General features: G+C 41.9%; 1 protein-coding gene across 5 annotated transcripts in view; it reads left to right on the top strand.

Annotated features, from left to right (window-relative positions):
• LOC121874215 (phosphatidylinositol 4-kinase beta-like) overlaps positions 1 to 21,557 on the top strand; it is an 89,399-nt gene extending 67,842 nt beyond the window's left edge. For 3 of the 5 annotated variants that reach the window (XM_042378243.1, XM_042378245.1, XM_042378246.1), the window contains 11 exons: positions 5,248 to 5,589; positions 7,538 to 8,917; positions 9,167 to 9,438; positions 9,668 to 9,795; positions 13,960 to 14,193; positions 14,838 to 15,087; positions 16,052 to 16,311; positions 16,437 to 16,612; positions 16,845 to 17,063; positions 18,104 to 18,357; positions 19,082 to 21,557. In XM_042378243.1, the coding sequence (XP_042234177.1) occupies positions 5,342 to 5,589; positions 7,538 to 8,917; positions 9,167 to 9,438; positions 9,668 to 9,795; positions 13,960 to 14,193; positions 14,838 to 15,087; positions 16,052 to 16,311; positions 16,437 to 16,612; positions 16,845 to 17,063; positions 18,104 to 18,357; positions 19,082 to 19,266 (3,606 nt within the window). In that variant the 5' untranslated portion in view covers positions 5,248 to 5,341 and the 3' untranslated portion in view covers positions 19,267 to 21,557. Of the gene's footprint in view, positions 1 to 3,129; positions 3,434 to 3,527; positions 3,645 to 5,247; positions 5,590 to 7,537; positions 8,918 to 9,166; positions 9,439 to 9,667; positions 9,796 to 13,959; positions 14,194 to 14,837; positions 15,088 to 16,051; positions 16,312 to 16,436; positions 16,613 to 16,844; positions 17,064 to 18,103; positions 18,358 to 19,081 lie in introns of those variants that run through there. The other 2 variants (XM_042378244.1, XM_042378247.1) reach the window with 2 other exon arrangements.
• Positions 21,558 to 22,095: the final 538 nt, after the last annotated feature.

Raw genomic sequence — 22,095 nt, 5'->3', positions numbered from 1 at the left:
TTATATATATATATATATATATATATATATATATATATATATATATATATATATATATATATATATATATATATATATATATATATATTGTGCGTGTGTGACTGCGTATGTGTCTGTCTTTCTGTGTGTACGTGTCAATATGGGTATTTCTACATGTTCGTCTCGGTTCTTTCCTGTCCTTTGGTGCACTTGTCACCCCGTCACACACCCCTGACCCTCACACACACACCCCGACCCCTCACACACACACCCCGACCCCCACACACACACCCACCCCCCCCACACACACACACCCCACCCCTCACACACACACACCCCTCACACACACACACACCCCGACACACACACACCCTCACACACACACACCCCTCCCCACACACCCCGACCCCCACACACACACACACCCCTGACCCCCCCCCACACACACACACACCCTCCCCCACACACACACCCCTCCCCACACACACACACACACCCTCACACACACACACACCCCACCCCCCACACACACACACCCCGACCCCCACACACACACACCCCGACCCCACACACACACACACCCCTCACACACACACCCCGACCCCCACACACACACACACCCCTACACACACACACACACACACACACCCCTCCCCACACACACACACACCCCTACCCCACACACACACACACACACACCCCTACCCCTCACACACACACACACCCCTACCCTCACACACACACACCCACACACACACACACACACACACACCCCGACCCCTCACACACACCCCGACCCCCCACACACACACACACCCCGACCCTCACACACACACCCCACCCCCACACACACACACCCCGATCCGCCCACACACCCACCCCCCACACACACACCCCACCCCACACACACACACACACAAACACACACAGACACACACACACCCCACACACACACACACACCCCGACACACACACACACCCCGACCCCCCACACACACACCCCGACCCCACACACACACACACACCCCGACCCCCACACACACACACACACCCCTACCCCCACACACACACACACCCCTCCCACACACACACACCCCGACACACACACACACACACACACACACCACCCCCACACACACACACACACACCCCCCACACACACACCCCGACCTCCCCACACACACACACCCGCCCTCACACACACACACACACACCCTCCCCCTCACACACACCCCGACCCCTCACACACACACACACACCCCGACCCCCACACACACACCCCTCACACACACACACACACCCCGACCCTCACACACACACACCCCTCACACACACACACACCCCTCACACACACACCCCACACACACACACACACCCCCGACCACACACACCTCACACACACACACACACCCCCCGACCCCTCACAAACACACACACACGACCCCCACACACACACAGGTAACATGACCCCCCAGATAAACACGGCCCACTGGTTAATCATAACTCAGATAGGGATGATTAGTGACCACGATTGAAGGTCAATTAGTGCCTCCCCCCCACTCCTGATAGACCTCACCTTGACCTATTTTAACCTTTAGGAGTGTGACCCAGTTGGAGGAGGACCTATTAAGACTGGAGCTCCAATAGAAAAATAGCTGTAGTTGGGACCCATTAGGATTTGGTGCCAAGTTTAAATAGGTAAGGTTGGGCCCAATTTGAATAGGTAAGGCTGGGGTCCATTAAGACTTGGGGCCCAATTGACCTGTCACCAGAGGCCGGGGTGGGGATGGGAGTGCTCAGGACTTTAAAACTACCAAATGATTAGACTGATGGAAGCTTTATTACGTGAAGATAAAACACACACACACACGCACACATACATACATACATACATACAGTACACGCATACACACACACACAATTTGGGGGTTAGACGCCTTGACAGGTAACAGCACCGAAGTTGAGTCAGCAAGTCAGCTCTCACACAGGGGTTAGTTCACACGTCTATAACCATTGTTGGCGTTAGAGTCACCTGCTCCTACACACTGTCGATGATTGTGGTTGTTTAGGGGAGATTGTTGTTGTTTAGGGGAGATTGTGGTTGTTTAGGGGCGATTGTTGTGGTCTAGGGGAGATTGTTGTTGTTGTTTAGGCGCGATTGTTGTTGTTAAAGGGGCGATTGTTGTGTAAGATGGGTGTGTGGATCAGGTTGTGTGTGTGTGTGTGTGTTAGATGAGGATAAACGGATGGATGGGTCGGGAGAGAGAGTCAGGATGTGTAATGACTCAACGTGGTAATGGTCACCCATCCCCCCACTCCCTCCCCACCCTTCCGTATACACAAGACATTATTCCCCCCCCCTTCATCGTCTCCTTCAGGCACTGTGTGATATTTACAGTCGTTCGAAACACTCATTTGTACGTGTGTGGGGGGGTGAGACCTTGTGGTGATCTCAGCCCCTTGCCCTCATAGTGATGGTCTCGTCATTGAGGAAGGAGGACATGTTGTGTTGAGAGAGAGAGAGAGAGAGAGAGAGAGAGATCTTTGGTGGTTGCAACAGGAGATAGTGGTGAGTTGAATAATGATATACACACATACCACCATCACCACACACACACACACACACACATATGTAAAGTGAGGTATGACCTGGTGTTATCAGTTTCGGCTAGAAGACATACTCATCTGTTGACGTCATTACCGGTTAGTGACGTCATCAACTTGGCTGTATGCTATTGGCTGTCCCGTCTTAGAATATGATGTCATCACCAGGAGTGACGTCTTCCTGGCGGCTCGTGATTGGCCGTGGGACTGTCGGTGTCGTCATTGATGAGATCACCGGTGACGCTGTGGTTTTAAACTTGAGGGTTGCCTTCTGAGAATATTATGAGTAATATTATATTCTTTATAATTATTTTCATTCGTGAAAATTCAATTATAATTTGTGTGTTTCACTTTATACTTTTTGCATTGTGTGATGAAGTGTAGTGAAGATGTTATGTGTGTGGTGATGGTACAGAATGGTTCATTGATAGGCGGTGAAGGGAGTTGAGTGAGTGAGTGTCTGTGTGTGTGTGTGTGGGAGGAGTAGGAGGAGGTTAGTGGAAGTGTTGGCGGGTAGTGCTGGGTCTGAGTCTTCACTACCATCGCCAGCAACACCAGCAGTGGCGGCAGTAGCAGTAACACCCTGGCACCGGTCTCATCCTCTCCCTCACACGACCAACTCAGACACACATCTAATTACACCCCAGCCATCTGAAGGTGTTATCTCTACACCTCCCACCACCACTGCTACAACAACTACCACTAATACTGTGCTGGTGGTCATCAAGTGCAGCTGTTAACTATAGACAGAGCGCTGTGTGTTGTGTTGGTGAAGACAGACACACAGACAGTACTGCTTGTTGGGGCTGTGTACTGTCCTCATCTGTCACGTCACGCCGACACGATAACAGTAAATATATGGTTTCTGTGTTCTTGTGGGGGGTAATGGTGTCAGTGGTCTTGTGTTGGTAATGGTATCAGCTGTGTGTGGTGATAACCGTGGTGGTGGTGTACGGTACGACAGATAACCTTGTTTATCCCCTCGCCTGGACTCTCTCTCTACCGTGTCTGTGTGTGTGTCTGATAATGGTGACCGGACAGTGTGGTGTGCCTTGCTGCTGGTGAGTGTTGTTGGTGGTGGTGACACTGTAAATGACGATGGTGACAGTCTAGTGGTGATGACAGTCAAGTGATGGTGACAGTCTAGTGGTGATGACAGTCTAAGTGATGGTGACAGTCAAGTGGTGGTGACAGTCCAGGCGATGATGACATGGGAAGAAGGTTGGGTAGAAATAATCTTGAAAACAAAACTAATATTTTGTGTTTACTCATTTCCCAAGATAGAAGACAGCTTTAGTCATTACCGGTTAGTTATCTTAATAGAACTCACCATCGTCACCAAGATAACCTGACCAGGAACTCGGAGATCACACTAGGCATTCGATTATACTGTACTCTATAACAAACTATAACCCATGTTCACTGTGTGTTGTATGTCCACCTTTGTCCCATCATAGGTGTAAACATGTAGTGGCGGTACGTAGCTACACAAGCAAACGCATACAGTAATTTCTGTACGTACTTATTAAAAAAAAAAATTATATTAGGAATTTCCGGCGTTGTTGGAATGTTGTGTGTGTGGGGGGGGGAGGGGGGAGGGAGGGACTCGTTAAAATTTGTATGTTTGTTTGTTTTTCTTCTGTTGTAAACCCCGTGGTATATGTTCTACACTATTTAAATTTCGAATCGCTGAGAACATTTTTTTTCTTCATATTTACTGGTTACATAGTTTATTTTCTTAACGGTTAATTTCTCTAGTTAAGGGACGATTGTAGTGGGTTGGGTCTACACCTTGTCGCTTAGCTCGTTGTTGCCGCTGTTGTTGTGAAGGCGAGGTTACCCGAAATGTATACTAGTGACTGAGGTCGAAGGAAGGAAGTGCTCAATGTGCCAACACTCTTTGGTTTTGTGGTCAGGTTCTCTGTTGCCAACTTTCCAAACATCCTGATCTTTGTGTGTGTGTGTGTGTGTGTGTGTGTGTGTGTGTGTGTGTGTGTGTGTGTGTGTATTGTCTACTAACTACCTTACTATACTTCTCAAATCATATTTTTCCCTTTTACTGACAGCATCTCATGGCTAATCAGATCTACAACTCGTGTACTCTGGGCTGGGTGTAAATTATATCTTGTGTTGGCGAATGTTGGTGTTTCTTATGTCAAGTTTCTCACTAGTTCTCTAGTTTGTGCAACTCTTCTTGCTTGTGTTTCCTCTCACCTGTCCAAGTTTACTGTCTCTCTTACTTTGATATAGAATTCCTGGAAGATTAGATTTTAGTTTTTATTGTGATCTGGTGGAGGACAGGTTTGGTTGTGGAGGACAGGTGTGGTTGTGGTGGAGGGCAGATGTGGTAGTTGTGACAGGAGGGCATGTGTGGTTGTGGCAAAGTAGGGCAGGTGTGGTTGTTGCGACAAGAGGAAGGCAGATGTGGTTTTTGTGGCAGAGTAGGGCAGGTGTGGTAGTTGTGGCAGTATTCAGGATTGGTGTCACATGACAGATTGGGAGCAAGTGCGCTATTTTCTGAAAGACGTGACTCTGCTGATTTGGCTTTTGAGGTCTGTCGCTATGTACATGGACTTACACCTTCCACAGGCTCTTATTAATGTGTATAGTATTTTTTCCCGAGGAGTAAATGGCTCACTATTGATACCATGATGGATGTTTCAGTGTGTGTAATGGTGCGTGATGGTGGGCCCGGAGTCTAGGAGCCATCGGTGTGGCCGGCGTGGTGTTGGAGACGGGGAGGAGGCCAGCCACCACCATGGAGGCCCTCACCACCACCACTTCTACCTCCACCATCACCACCACCCTCATCGCCCCAGGCAAGAGGATCTCCCCCCATATGTCTGCTACGTTGCCTCCCTCTGCTTGCCCGCTGCCGCCCTCTGAAGAGTTTGCCACGGTACATGGAGGAGGCTCATCTGCAGCCAGACGCCCACCTCCTCCTCATGCCTCATCTGCAAGGAAGCACCGGCCCAACCACCAACGCAACCTCTCCCTAGACTTCAGGTAATTACTATATAACTACTGTATGCATCATTCTAAGTCAACGAACACAGTACAGTACTCTTGGCCATACTGGGGAAGGCCAAGTTAGTTCAGTACTCTATATTTTTATTGGATCTTTTCTTTGTCAGTAACACTACCGGTATTCTTAAGTGAGATACAGAGCCCATAACTTTTAGACTAGTGCCAGTGTTATAATGTATCATGTGAAGTACAAAGAGAAATATGTCAAAGTCTCTCTCTCAAAAGTTCAGTTGTTAACCAATATTTTTTTTTGTTGGCACACCCACTTTCATCACCTCAATAATGTACTTAATTTAACTGCCTTTAGGGTTTAATGATTGTACTCTTGTGTACATACAGTTCAGATGTAAACAAATGTTCATTCCCTACAGTACAGTAAAAGGTTATGTCATAAAATCTAAGTTGTTGAGTGACAGTTAATCAGTTACTCATTCTGGGCTTTTAAAAGTTCAAAGTTAATTTATAAAAACTAAATGTTGATAAAGTATATTTCTTCTCCAACTGTTCTTCTTTACTCATTTAACTTAGTGACAGATCAGTTATTGTTGAAAATACCATTGTTTTTTCCAGCAGTTTTTTCAGTTGTCAGTCATTTTTTGGTGACGATCTGATGCAAATATCTCCCATGAACAGTTATATATACAGTACAGCATACCACGAATAATTGGCTTATGTTATTCTCTTGCTTGGGGGGAGGGGGGTTTGAAGGCCAGAGAAAACAAAACAAGACACAAATAAAGCAAGTTTTTATTGTGATATGACATCTATTTGGCAACCATCCAGTATATAACAGCTAAGTATTGGTGTGCAATGCTTCAAGTACACAACAGTCCAGGAATTTTGAACAGAGAGAGGAATTACAGTGACTTATCCCCCTAAAGAAAATATCACCTGATTATTTAACCAGAGTATTATAAACTAGTACGGCAAAGGAGAGTTTATACAGTACAGTAATGCCGACTCTACCCCACGGTCCTTGATTACAATGTTATACAGTATTAACATTGCATCCATCCAATCACTTAGCTTTTTTTTCCTCCTCCCTCTCCTCCCACACATGATTCTTAAGAACATCCATGGACTATAGAGTGTCAAGAGAAAATATATTTTACAGTACTTTACAGCTTGTGGTGGATATCGTGTTACAACAGCAACATACACACGATCTCCACCAGAATCTGTAAGGCAGTGTGTGTGTTGTTACTTGAGGCTCCCTGTATTTTACCTTCCTCTGTCTTTAAATGTCACTTGATCCACTGAGGAAACCTTACCATGTTGTCCCTCCTTTACCTCTGTTTCTTCAAGGTTACCAGAATTATTGTGGGAGGTGACTGGGGGTGATCCATCCAGCTTGAGGATCTCTAACTTCCCTTGTGTAGGCTGTGTAGTGAGCCTTTAGGGTTTCTTCTCTCATTACAACTTAAAATTGTTTCTCCTCATTTTCTACTTTTTAAGCTGCATTCTTTTTACTTTTTGATACTAGTAACCCATAGGAGTTATAATACAACAAAATGTACACTATTGAACAAAATGGATAATTGGCTGACAAACTGTTGATACTGTCCGAGCAACCTTGAAGTAACCAGATGTCTACAGTACAGTTTAGTCTCATAGGAATAGGAGAGAGAACTGTAGCACAAGTCGTCACAAGAATTTTTGTTGATATTTTCAGGAATGAGGAAGTTTGACAGCTCTCTGAGACAAGAAAGGTTGACAGTGTACACAAGGATTTATTATAGCTAACTTGAAGGATTTTGGCTATGCTGTATTCAGAAAGTTACAAGGAAACAGAAAATAACAGGCAGTAACAGTACTGTGTTTTGTGGTGTACATAGCCATGTTGCATTCAGTTCAACCTAAATATATAGCTAGTGGTTTATCTTTCAGTTTATAAATTAATTTCACATTACTGTACTATGATTTGCAGGTCTATGGGTATAGTGTTGCCTCCTCTGCCAGCTTTAACGTACAGTGGGTCACACCAGAGGAACCGCAGTCTGGACTCTGTGTTACAGAAGATCCCTGAGGTGGAGGGTGGAGATACACCCCAGCACCCACCAGCCAACAACCCTCCTCTCAAGCCCAGTCTTTCCTTTACCTTCTCTGATGCTCCCAGCTTTAAGTTGAGAAGTGATCCTTGTCGCACCAGAGCATTGGTGACCTCAACTGTGGGTCATCCTGTGGTGGTCAAACGAGAGAAGGATCGGTACGACCAGTCCAGCCTGGGTTCAGACGACTCGGGCATCTGCAGTTCTGAGGGAGACAATACGAGGGAACCCAGTACAGAACGAGCACGGAGTGCAGACTGCCTAGATGTTGTGTGTCTCAGTTCTGATTGTGAAGTGAAAAGTGTTTATTCTGAAACTTTAGACAGTGAAGTGAACATGGAAGAGCCAGAGATAGACTCAGTAAGTGAGGGGGGTGACCTTGGGGACCAAACTCTTGTTGAGGATGCAGGTGACATCTCTCCCAGTGATACAACAGTGACAGAGAGTATGGACTCGCCTCTAGAGAACAGTTTTGGGGACCGCCCTGCTCACTCTCCTATCAGAGATCTCTTGAATGAATCACAAGCAATCAGTGAAGTGCATTCATGTTCCTCAGAACTTCAGGAACCTAGTGAAGAGATCAAAAATAATATTATGAGTACTGAATATAGAGAACCAAGTGATGAAGTAAGTAAAACATGCAACATTAGTGGTGCAAGTTCTTTTACATTTAACACCAGAAGTGGTTCCAGTCATACTGCAAGTACGGGCAGTAGTGGTGTAGGCGCTGTTTCAAAAAACAGCAGTGGGGGTGCCAGTGCCTCTGGAAGTAGCAGCACTAATGGTGCCAGTGCTGTTAGTGGTTCCAGTGGTGTTGGAAGTAGCAACAGTAGTTGTGCCAGCTCTGTTGCCGGCACAAGCACCAGTAGTGCCAGTGCTTGTATAAAGCCCAAATTGGATGAAAAGCCATCATTACTCTTAAGATTATTTGAAAGCAAGATGTTTGACATGTCCATGGCGATGTCCTATCTGTACAAGTGCAAAGAACCCGGAGTGCAACAGTACATCGGCAACCGTCTCTTCAGCATGCCTCCCAACGAGTCCCACTTCTTCTTGCCGCAGCTGGTCAACATGTACGTGCAGACGTACGAGATAGCCGAGGTGCTCCATCCGTTCCTCGTTCACTTGTGCCGCCATGACATCACCTTTGCCCTCCAGTGTGCCTGGCTGCTAGACGCCTTCTCTACAGACACATCCCACCAGAGGAAAAAGTCGCATGGTACCAAGTTGAAAAACCTCATTCTGTCTGATGAGTTAAGGTAAGTCATGGCTGGAGTGGAGAGACTCCCTATGCTCTATGTCATAATTTACATAATGTTTGGAGGTTAAGTAAGAATTATTCACAGGAGATGAAGCATCAATTGTAATTCTGTTCTGAAGATTGGGTTTCATAATTATAGAAAAGTATTCATGTGGAACAATTGTGATGACTTGCAGAAAATATCATTCCCATGTTTGTAGTTGACATGAACCAAATACTTATTCAAATATTTTTATTTATTCATCAGGCCCAAAGAGGAAGCCATGGAAAGTTTAGGAATGGACTCCAAGTTACAAGGCTGCCCACCGAGGTCTTCCTTCTGCACCAGAATAAAAGAACACCCAAGTCCCGGCTCCAACCCAGGGTCACCGATCACGGAGCTTCCACCTCCTTTTACCACACGAGTTAGTCTTCCGACTCCGTCCCGCAAGTCTCATCAGCGCTCACGGTCGGATGCTACGGTGGCTCTCCAGACCCAATCCAGTTCTTCTCGGGGACATAAGCGTACTCCATCATCAGGTTAGACGCATTGCTCTTTTTCTAACACTCTCATTCCTTCAGGTTGTAAGCATATTGCCGGTGCATTATTAGCTTGATAAGTGTAACAAGACACACATAGCAGATTAAAATGAGTGGAAAGGCAGACTACAGCAAAAATTGAGATATTTTATTTTTGCTGAATATCTTTACATGTACAGTAGAGTTATAGTTATAGTGGATGACTAATTTTCACCTGGTCTTGTTACAGGGAGCATGAAGAATTGCCTCGGTGACCTTACATCGGGCAGATCCTTCGACAATGGCTGTTGCTGTTTTGACTCTGAAGAAGCCAGGTGTAACTCTCTACGTGGAAAAGCTATTGAATGTCACTGTGGAGTAAGTTCAGTTGGACGGTTTTAAAGTTGAGGTTTTTTATAATACACTAACATTGGTTTATGGACTGTGGTTGATTTTTTGGGTTAACCTTTGTGGTTGGTGTGTAAAACTGTGGGGTGAGCACAGTTTGTAAATTACTTACTATATTTGTAACTTGATGTAGTAACATTTATATCTCTTATGTAATCCCTGTCCAATTAGCTTTATATACTTATTGCAAGTTATGATATGAAGAAGTGTGTGTGTTTGCTGTTTCCGTTCCTTTCTGTTGTAGTATTCACTTTTCTTACACCATTATCCCTCTCCATTCCTTCCTTATCTTGTGGTTCTCTGGTCAGCCCCTGGTGTGAGAGGTGAGAAGGATGTTAAATGCTTTTTACATATATTAAACCCAGACATTACCGCAGTTAGTACAATATTGTGTTTTTTAATTGGAGGATTGATATAGAAATATTTATTTATGACTGAGTTTATTGTCAGGAGAACCTTGACACTAGTGGCTGGACAACTAAACTGACCAAAATTATTTTCCTCTGCCACAATATTCAATAACCTGCCCATTGCCTTGAGGCGTAGGCCAAACATCCCTCCGTACTGCCATCTGTTAGAAGACGGGGCACACACACTCCGCTGCTGACAAGTGCACCCACACTGCCAATACAACACTGACTTTTACGTATTTCATTTATGTACACAATGACATGACAATATACTGTACAGTGTAAATGTTTATGTCACGTCATACTTAATAACAAGAAGTAATCAAAATTAATTACTGGTAGATGAATTTTTTATTTTTCGTAACTTGATGTTCATCTTTTTAATTATGTTTTGGTGCATCATTTATTTATTTTTTTTACTCTTCCTGTGTCCCAACAACAGTCTAGTACAGTATTATAGTGTTGGAAAAAGAAAAGAAAAAAACTACATTGTATTGTTTTTCTTTTGTATGAACTCGGGCCAGAACATGCAAATGAAAATTGTTGACTAATTATGTGATTTTCTCTCAGTTTTGACACATAAATGGAAGGCTATTTAGGAGTTATGGTAATAGTTTATAAACTTAAAATAATACAGTTTTATGCTTTTGGGATACACATGACTTAAGAGTAAATAATTTTCCTCAACTATACTGTACCTCCATACACCAAACATCACTAAGTTATACATTTTGATATTGTTACCCAAAGATTTTGATGTTATATGTGTAAACCTTTTGGTCATTTCTAGATGGTTGAGTAAAAAAAAAAGATGAAACAGACTTTTTTTTTCCCTGGATAATTGAACCACCCTTAATCTCATTACACAGTGAGAGGGTTAAACCTGCTATAACGTGGGAGGTGGTGGCTGGGTGGTACAGCACTCAGGGAGGGAGATGTACATGCTGTGTATCTTGTTCCTGGGCCATGTGGTTTATTATAATGTACCTGTATGCTATTTAGAATGTTTATCAGATTGTAGTTAACTTAAAGAATTATTGATTTTTTTAATATGTACTGTACTTGTGCACACCTGTCTCCTTCCCCTATCCCCCAAGCATGTTTCTAGTTTCCTAAAACCCATTTCCACTATAAACACATTACTGCTAGTTTGACCTGCATCCCACTTGTAGAGTTAACCTAAGGATGGGTTGATTTACAGAAGATACTGACCTTCAAAGTCTCTCAGTGTTACAGTGTGTCAGCTTTATGTTCTCATGGAGATGCCCACAAATAGATGGCCAGGACCCATGTTGTAGGGTTGAAGCATGTGACCTACCTCCTAGGGTAGACACTTGATGTGTCATAGCTCATGTACTGTTGCTCTCAACCTGTCTTTAGTGATCATGTGAAATGTATGTTTATGTTTAGAAGCTCCTCTCTTAGTTCTGTGGTTCAGGATAATTTCTTTTTGTTTATTCCTGTTTGAGATTTGAATATATTAACCAACTTTTAACTAGGCATGGAGAATAGTACACATCCATCCTCATCCTTCTGTGCAGGAGAGGAAATACATTTAGGCCTAACCTGAGGGTCTCATACTTAGCCAAGAGTGTGAGACTTGGCTGAGGGTGACCCATTCTAGAGAACCACCAAGTGAAACAAAGTCAGGATCTCTTTAAGAATATGAAGCTCTTAGATCTATCTTCCTGATACTGTACTGTACTAGTGTGTGCAAGAAGTGATCTTCATGGGAGTCATCTGTAACTCTTCATCTACAAGTTCCTGATAGAACTCAGTATAATACCCATGTAACCTACAGTGACCACAGAGGCTACTGCAGAAAGGAGTGTGACATGTTTTTAAAAATATTATGTAAGAAAATATATCACCGAGGATGCTTCAGTTGAATCCAGTAACAATAGAAGTATACAATACAGTATTTAATAGTAAACATTTTCTTGGAAAATATAAATTTGAATGAGACGAGAGAAACAAATGAATGGGAAACTCTAACCCAAAGTGACTAAAAGCTCCAAGACAGGATTACACCATGTCACATTTGAGGGAGGAGAAGGGCCCCAGCTGAGGGTGAAACTGTGAACCAGTCACATCCCCGGCAACAGAAAGTTTAACAGAAGAGAAGGATTTCCTGGACTGAATTTTGTATTGAAAAGCACCACAAAGTGTCTTCCATTGAGGATCTTTTCAACCTTAGTAGAAAAGTCCTCACCAAATTTCTCAGTTGAAAACCTTCATTATGGACAAAAGTTTAGGGAGGACAGGGCAGTCCAGGCTTTAACAGAATGGGCTGGCTATCAACCGCCTTTGGAATAATGGGGATTTATTTACATCCAATACCTGATGAATGAGCTGTGGGGCACTCTTATCTCTAACTGTATATTGTACTTATCCTTATCTTCCTCCATACTGGGAAGTCACTACAGTACTACATAATATCAACTCTGAGCCAGAGAAGGCAGAGATGAAAAGGAGTCCAGAACAACCCTCTTCTCTTTTAAGAACTCCACCATTATTCTGGAAAAATAACTTCATGTCATCCAATTGAATTATAATATAAAGAGACAGAATATTGTTTAGAGGAAGCCTAGTAAGCCGTCACATCATGGTTAACTACCTGGACTCAGACCCTGACACCTGGCAATAGAAACACCCTTTTAAGTAACCTATGCCATTTGCATTGAAATTGGATTCCCATCATGACATGTCCTGTCATTAGATAGCTTCACTGTGCTGACACACTGGCCTGAACCATAGGTTGGATCATTAACCCTTTGGGTATGAGGGGTCTCTCTGCTGAATAAAATCATTTGGCATTAGTCAAATAAAATACTGTTGTGGCAACCCGTAGTGAAGGGGCAAACAAAATCTCCCATCTCCCAACAAGACATAGATGGCAGTAAATGCTGCATGTATTCATAACACCAAGGACTGTTTAGCTCCACCTTTTAACCTTCTCCAAAGGCACAATTAATAGTGGGATTATAACAGGAGGCAGAGCTTGTATCACTTAACCAGGTGTGAGGTGGCTGGAACACTTGGAATTGCACCAAAATTCCAATATGGCCACTCCATGGAACAGCTGAATGGCAGTGTGCATAAATACAGGTGTAATGACATGATTTAGCAAGTTCCTGCTTTAAAAGGCAACATACAGTATGGTATATCGAAAAATCCCTTTTTAAAGGCAATAAAGACTAAGAGGGAAATATTTAAAAGATGAGGGAAATATTAAAAAAAAAGGAGGCAAATTAATCTGATTAGCGTACCAACCATTAAAAGCAAAAGTCTTTTGGGTCAGTACACAAAGGCATGTTGTGTACTATATAAAAACTGACTTATGGTAGACTATCAGGTCACAAATACTGATTAACACAAGTTTGTGCCAGTGACAACAAAAAAGTGATTGGGTACAAAAATATTCTCACTGAATTCTGACTGTAGTTGAAGAAGGTCTTCACAGGTGTCTTGGATCATCAACATGTCACACTGTACATTTGTCTTGTGGAGTATCTAATGGTATACTGTATCTCTGTCTGTCTGTCCCTGTGGCTGTTACTGTGTCTGTCTCCTTATGGTTATTACTCTGTGTGTAGACACATTACAAAGATCAGCCAAATAGAAAGATTATCCTGTACCCACACACACACTTCTCATCTCAGCTCAACAATGAAAAGTTGCTTATAATTGATGTAATCTATTAATTTCAATTGATCTCCTTCAGGCACCAAGATTATCTCCGGAGTTGGAGTTCGTACGAGCCCTCATAACCATCGGTAAGCGTCTGGGAGCGCAGCCCACCAAAGAAGCCAAGACTTCAAGATTACTCGCTGAGCTGTCGGTACTAAACTTAAACCTACCGGCACGTGTGTACCTGCCTTTATGTGCCACTGAAATGTCTCATCACGTTGTCCGCATCCCACCACAAGCTGCCGTTGTGCTCAACTCCAAAGATAAGGTTTGTACACACATCAGATTTTAAATGTCAGCAGCCATAACTTACAGTCTGTAGTTACATGTGAGAAAACCTGATCCATTTTTAATCATTAGTTTTACTGTATAGTTTTGGTTGTTATTACTGGGGTTGATAGATATGTTATTTAGAATTAATTTCCCCCCTTTTTGCATGTACTGTACTCGTACAAGTGAAGTGCCTGAGTTTGATTCCAAGCTGGAGTGAAAGATTAGGTTTGTTGTGTGAAGTAGCCAATACACCCAACAGTAAAATGAGTATTGTCCAGTGTTGAGTGTGCTTGTTGAAATGGTCTTGTAGTATGAGGGTCTGTCATGGTGGCATTGCTGCACACATTGCACTTAAACAGGGTTGCTGTTAAGAAGTGAGCTTGTAGGTACTGTACTGTATATATGAGTCAGTGTGGTACTATATACCCATAGGAAGATCTATATACATTACTGTATACATAAGGTAGGACTAAGGATTTTTTCTCAGTATTTAGCAATTATGTGATACAATCTTCCTGTCCTTTGCATTTTCCTGTAGATTGTACTTGCAGGAGTCTTTATTGCAGTCTGCGCTGTACATTTTTTAACTACGTCCTCAAGATGGTGTTTATAATTGAATAACTTATTTTGTTCCTTCAGGCACCGTACATCATATATGTGGAGGTGCTGGAAGTGGAAAACCTGGTCACTGCACCAGTCCAGGCAAAACTGACTCACAGCCTGCGACACACTCGCTCTGAGGAGAATCTAGTTGACTCTCCGGCCTCTACCTCTTCCTCGCAGTTGGATCTTACGGCGACCCCAACCACTACAGCCACTGCCACCACCAGCGGCCTTGGTTCCACCTCTTCTATCCCCTCTTCCCTCAGTTCACCACATTTAACATCTGGTACGATGTCATATTTGATTCCTAAACTTAAAGCACGGAGAGATTTGGTATGTAGTTGTGTGTGTGGGGAAGGGGGTATTTTTTCTTCATATGGTTAAAAAAAGAAGTACAAAACTATTATTTTTAAGTGTGGAAGTTATTACCTCTTCAAAATTGGGGCTGAATTAGATTTGTCACTCAGGAGTTATGGCAGATGAAACAGTATTCAGCTTTCAGTTGAAGATTTTATGTCATTCAAACTGTTGATGTAATTCTTATTTCTCTGTTTTACCTTCCTGAACAAAGGAAGAAGAGAGAACACAGGAGCTCTAAGAACATTAATTAATGAGAAGAGTTAGTGTGTGGATCACATAAGAAGACATCATGAAATAGTGCTAGTTCCAACCCTTGTGTATGATGGTCCAAATTTGGCATATCCCTGTACAATATTAATAGAGCAAGACTGAGAGCAGTAGAGATGATTAGTGTGCAAAATATTATGAATCTTGAGAGAATTATCAAGTAAAGATTGATAAGGAAGAAAATGTAGGGTTAAAAATTCTCAGAACTGAATGGATGAGAGAGAGCCTGAAGTTGGTAAAGATATAACTCATAAGGAACATGTAGATTTATGACATCACAGTTGAAGGCACAAGCGTAAGACTTAGAAAGAGATGAGAGAGAGAGGCTATAGAACTGAATTTGTGAAGACTAGAGCTGCTGCATGAAATAATACAGTACAGTATTAGAACAAAGAGTAGGTTGTCTGCTGTAGAAATTTTTGTATGTGATACCTGTAAGTGTTATGTAGGTATAAATTAGACAACCAAAAGTTAACCATATACGGGTACTGTGAATTAATTTTAAGCACTGTAAGTCATTGTGAAGGTTAAGTATCAATATTTATAGAGGAGTAAGGAAGATAGATTGTTAGGTTAGGGAAGTCAGTGCAAGAAATGCATAATGTGTTATTTTTTACCACCAGGCTACATAGACGAGTCTGACTGTTGGAGCCACGAGGACGATGAGATCAGTCAACAGTATTATAGACCCAAGAAACTTAGAGACCGCGACACCATTTCCATGATGTCTCTGGACTCCTGTGACTCGAGAGAACTAACCAACAGAGAAGCGGCGGACATCCGTCGTCGCCTCTCAGAGACCGTCAACGCCCCAAAGACTGGATTCAAGAGGGACCCAGAAGACCCTTCTGCAGCAGCACTAAAGGAACCTTGGCAGGATAAGGTTAGTGTTGTGTCCTGCATTAAGTAGAAGCATCACAACTTGGAATGTATTATCCAATAGTATCTTATCAATCATTTTGGCTGAATTTACCTGACCTTAACATTGAACCATTGACACAATTTCAGGTAGAACGTATACGAGAGAGTTCTCCATATGGACACCTGGCATCTTGGCGCCTGCAGTCAGTAATTGTCAAGTGTGGAGATGATCTGAGGCAAGAATTGCTTGCTTACCAACTTCTCTGTATGTTCCAAAAAGTTTGGGCTGAAGAAAAAGTATCTCTGTGGTTAAGACCTTACAAGTGAGTATCTTTATGTATTTATTACATTATATAAAAAAAAATAGAATACTGTATAGTCACTTTATTTGATACTATTTTGAGTAATTGAAAAGCCAATAACAGAGAAAGATTATAGGGCACTATTCATCATCTGTATTATTTTGGTCAAATTTTATGACCTCATAGTAGATAAGGTATTTAAAAGTTTACCTTATTTCTGTGATAATAAACAAGTGGTTGTGTTTTATTACAGGATCTTGGTGCTGTCAGATGACTCGGGTATGATTGAGCCCATTGTTAACACTTGCTCATTGCACCAAATCAAGAAGAACAGCAAGATGTCCATGTTGGAATATTTCATCCAAGAATTTGGTGATAAGAATTCTGAAGAATTTCTTACAGCACAGAGGAAATTTGTTGAGTCCTGTGCTGCCTACTGCCTTGTGTGCTACATCATTCAAGTCAAGGACAGGTGAGGAATGGAGGGATAAGTGTGTGTTTGGGGTGTCAAGGAAACAGATTTAGCTGTGATGTAACTCAACTCTTCAGGACTGTGATACATAACATAGGGGCTGGGTTGCTGAATGGATGCCCCGCGCACCTTGTGTTCTTATAGTACTGTAGTAGGTTTATACTCAGGGCACCTTGAGTTCAACCAACTGTGAATGGGTACCTAACTTCGAAGTTGGGGAAAATGAATGTGGTAAAGTGCAGTGCCAGCCATACTACTTTGTGTAAAAAAAAAGGCTTAGTCTTTATACAGTGGGTGATTAGTCAATAGGGCCCGGTCCAAATAGGTCTCAACCGAACCATTATGATTGGGACCCAGTCCTGAAGGGCTTTAATTCTATTGGTTAGCTCAGGTCAAGGCTTGCTTGGATTGTGGCTCACTTTACATGCAGCTGCAGGTGCATTGGTTAGTGATATTTTTCACATTGCACAGATTTGGTTAATTTACTAATCACTTGAGTTTCAGGCTTGGTTGGTTCATTGATAAAACTGGGTAGGTTAAGTCTTTAGGTCTGAAATATAGTAGAATTTAATTTTAGATAAGAAATTTTGGTCATTGGGGTTATACTAAAATGATGTTGATAGCAAAGTAACTGTTTAAGACAATATGAGTTTCTTGAAGCTCAAAAGTGTTAGAAGATCAAGTAAAGTTATCATGTAGATTTTATAGCTCCTGTATAGGGTGTACTTTAATCTTAGCCCCGTACTGTCACGGTCTACAGATTCCATGCACCATCTCCCCTGTTATGCCTAGGAGTGAAATTTTGTGTATTGAGGGGCTGGAGATGCAGGTCTTCTGGTACTGTACAATTACATCTGCTTTGTGGGACATGTGAGCAGAACAAGACTTTAAACAGTAAAGAGGTTCATATTAAGGGTTCAGAGTAGACACCGTAGTTATTGCTTATGAACCTTCTTTAACTTAGACAATTTAGGGAATGCAGTATTGCATGATCACAAACTTTGAAATATAAATACAATAAAGTTCAAATTATTTTTCAGACATAATGGAAATATTTTACTAGACAACGAGGGTCACATCATACACATAGATTTTGGCTTTATGCTGTCATCGTCACCCCGCAACTTAGGGTTTGAGTCTTCCCCCTTCAAGCTGACGCAGGAGCTTGTGGAGGTGATGGGAGGAGAAAACTCAGATATGTTTGCCTACTTCAAGATTCTGCTCTTGCAAGGTCTGCTGGCTGCAAGGAAACATAGTGAGAAGATACTCTCCTTAGTGGAGATCATGAGCTCTGGTAAGTGTCTACATATTGTTTCTACAGCCTCCACTGGTACAGCAGGAGTCCTGTGTGTCAGTCCATAACCCCCATTAGGTACCACAGTTTTTGGATTTAATTGAAACTTTACTCTGTAATGGATAGTATACAGTATGTATGTGGTATTGCAATGTGTTTGATTATTTGCATTTTGGTATTATGAAGATTTTTCAATTTTCATTTATTCATTCCCTGTTGTGCCCAGTAGTGGATAAAAATAATATTTGTGACATTACATTTTGTGCCCAATAGAAGTTGAAAGTAATATTATTTTGTTACACATTCCCTTTCAGCAGAACCACATGTCTGCTCACCTGTATGCTTTTATTTCACATGGTAGAGAGGAGAGTAAGCTTGTGTATCATACTGCACTCCTCTATAGTTTGGCCGAGTACTGTAGTCATCCTTACTGCTGCCTCATCATTCCACTCACTTGTTCTTATTCCTAGTTCACTATTTTTTGTGAATTATTTGTACTGATTGGTGAAACAATTGCTTCCTACAATAAATATTGCTTTCAGTTGTTTTTAACAGGATTTCATTAGTATTTTGATTATTATGACAGTGAATTAGGGAGAATCTATGGTACTGCTGGTTCTGGTCACTGTGCATCTTGTGGAAAACCTTGGATAAGTAAATGAACATACATGTATACATTCTTGCTCTAAACATTCTATAAAGTGAACTAATTTTGTGTTTATAGGCTCCAAACTGGCGTGTTTCCGTGCTGGGGCTTCAGTGGTGCCAGCTTTAAAAAGCCGCTTCCATGTCAACATGACCGACGAACAACTCCAGGCTCACCTGGACTCTCTTGTGTATAATGCCATCAACTCCATCACCACAAGACTTTATGATGGCTTTCAGTATTTCACCAATGGGATACTCTAGCCCAGAAGAGGCCTGTGCCTTCGTATAGTGAACAGAGCGTGACCAAGCCGTGTAGTGTAAAGCAGAAGATGTGTAACCTGGTCCAGGCTGGTGCATACGAGAACTGGTGTGGCCAGATCCAGGTGGTGTGTAGAAAAACTTGCATGAGATGCAGGCAGTGTATAAGAGAAATGGATTGACATACTCCTGGTGGCAAACAGCAGGAGTTGGGTGACCTGGACCAGGTGGTGTATGGCAGAACTGGTGTTACATACTCCAGATGGTTTGAATCAGAAAGGGTTTGGCCTTGTGTAGGTGGTGTATGGGGGAGGCCTGGTGTAATCTGCTCGGGATTGTGTCTTGCAGAACTGAAGTTACACGGTCCTGGTGGTGTGTAGCAGGACTGGTATAGTCAAAGTCCTGGTGGTATATAGCAGAACTGGTATAACTTGGTCTTGGTAGTGTACAACATAAAAAATATTTTGAGATGAGAGAGAGAGCTGGGTGAGAGAGGCTCCTAGATTAACCGTGTCAGTGGAGTTTTTCTACAGTGGAAATAGAGAATGGTACAGTTACTGGTACAGTACATAATTATACTCATTCATGGGATGACCCCCATCAGGCCAAGAATTAAGATGTGCCGTGAAGAGATTAATTAGTGTAGTGAAATATGTACAAATGTGAATGTAAAAAATTTTGACACTAATTACCAAAGAAAAGATCAAGAAGTGAAGTTCAGGTGGCAAGTAACTAGAATTCATATTTCACCTTGTAAAGTCACACATTTGTATATCTTGGTATTTTCTCAAGTTCTACAACATTGAAGTAAACATCAATTCCATTAAAACTGTATATTTTCACAGAAGTGTCCAATCATTGTCTCTGGATTTCTGGATGAACTCAATACTGTTTTGTTAATATTGTTTGCAGCTCAAAAACGTTTGTCATGGCTTGAAATCCATATTCATACCCATCTCCTACTGGAATCAAAATCATGACTATTGGTTTCTTGGTTTGTGCTTTGCATTTTTTTTTCCTTTTCCAACTGCATTCCTGATCTGGCTGGAGCATAAGGTTCAGTATTATTAGTAGGTGTCCTTTATAGCTGTCCAGGATTCATTGTATTTTTATATGAAGCAGAATCATCATTTATGTGGATACTGAAAATTCAGCCGAGGGTTTTAGAATTTACTCTAGACATAACAAGTTACAGAAGCTTTAACCACTCACAAAACCAAGGTTCAAGGGTTATTGTCCCTATATCAGTGCCAACCAAGTGAGGGGTGTTGGCATAAGGTCCTGTATTTGTCAGATGAATGAGCATGCAGCACTAGTTCCTGTTTTGGTGTCAGCTAACTGATGTTGGTACTGGGCCTAGTATGAATGTCAGTCAAGTAAGCATGTGCCAACAGGATGTGTTGTGTGTCAGACAAGTGATTGAGTGTCAGGATTTGTTCCAGAATCAGTCATGTGAGTGTATGTCAGGAAGACTTGTTCCAGTGTCAGCCGAGTGAGTGAGTGTGTGTCAGAAGGACATATTGGTATCCCAGTGTCATCCAAATTACTGTGTGTATGTCAGGAGGACTTGTTTCAATGTCAGCCAAGTGAATGTGTGTGTGAGAGGACCATTTCAGTGCCAGCTAAGTATGTGTGTTGATACTGGACCATGTATCAAATGTCAGCCAAGTCAGAGTGTTGGCACTACAAGTGTGCACATTCATTGACCCATTTACCTTACTTGAAAATAATGTTTGCATCCATTTATTTTATATATTTATGCCTTTTTGTACAATGAGACATTAATTATCACATGGATATTTCTTGATCAGGGAAGTTTTATGTATCATTAAATGGGGTTGATGATGTGTAGACCTGGTGAGCCACACTACCACGCCCCCCACAGGTCTCTCTTGTCAGCATACAGTATGTCGTCCATTACTCATAAAGGATAGCTAGATCACACTTTTGTAATACGTCATGAGGCTCTTGTACGCCAATATATTATACCCATAAACGCAATGCTTTTGATCCTGTAAAACTTTTTTGCTTGTATTTGTATCATTGTAAGTACTGTACATAGTGAGTATATCAACTGGTCCAGAAGCCTTGCACACAGCAGTTGCCACTTAATAACGTTGGAGAAAATGTGACAATCTCTGGTAAGTTACATGTTATTGATAGCTTGTGCTACAGTCAAGATAAAATGCTACTTAAATTTATTAAATTGGATGAGGGTTATGGTTGTGGCAACTCCTGGTTCTGTCCTGTTGTCAACATATTTTGTTCTCATATTCAATAAACTGTTAAGAAAACTTGTATTTTTTTATTACATCATTTCTTTATACTATATGCAATTGTAGCTTTCTCTGTTTAGAATTAACTTTCAGGGAATTTACCTTATTTAATACATCATAGGGTTTGGAGGCACCAAAGTTTTACTCATACAATGGAGTAAATTAGTTTTAATCCTTAAATGGCAGTTTAGGATTCTCTAATCCTTCCCCATATGTACAAAACTGGAATGCAAGGAACTAGAAACATCCATGGATGTTGGCTGCAGTTTAAGCATTAAATGGAATTACTTAACATGAAGTTGGTAATAAGAAAAAATTATATCCTCTAAACCAAATGCTCTTGCCACTGGAGCGGGAAACTTCACACGTAAATTTGTTGTTTGTTAGCATGTTCATTTTATGAATTGGTGAAGGTCCCACAAAGAGTCTCTACATATATATATATATATATCTTGATAAAATCACACGGGAAAAGGGAAACAACGGAGCACCTTAGCTTTGGTCTTTATTCAAGACATCTTCAGTTGCCTCTGAAGATGTCTTGAATAAAGACGAA

Source organism: Homarus americanus, unplaced genomic scaffold, assembly GCF_018991925.1.
Source record: "Homarus americanus isolate GMGI-L3 unplaced genomic scaffold, GMGI_Hamer_2.0 scaffold49667, whole genome shotgun sequence".
In the NCBI taxonomy this organism is placed as follows: Eukaryota; Metazoa; Arthropoda; class Malacostraca; order Decapoda; family Nephropidae; genus Homarus; species Homarus americanus.
The sequence above is the reverse complement of the archived record's forward strand: the minus strand, read 5'-3'. Positions and strand labels throughout refer to the sequence as shown.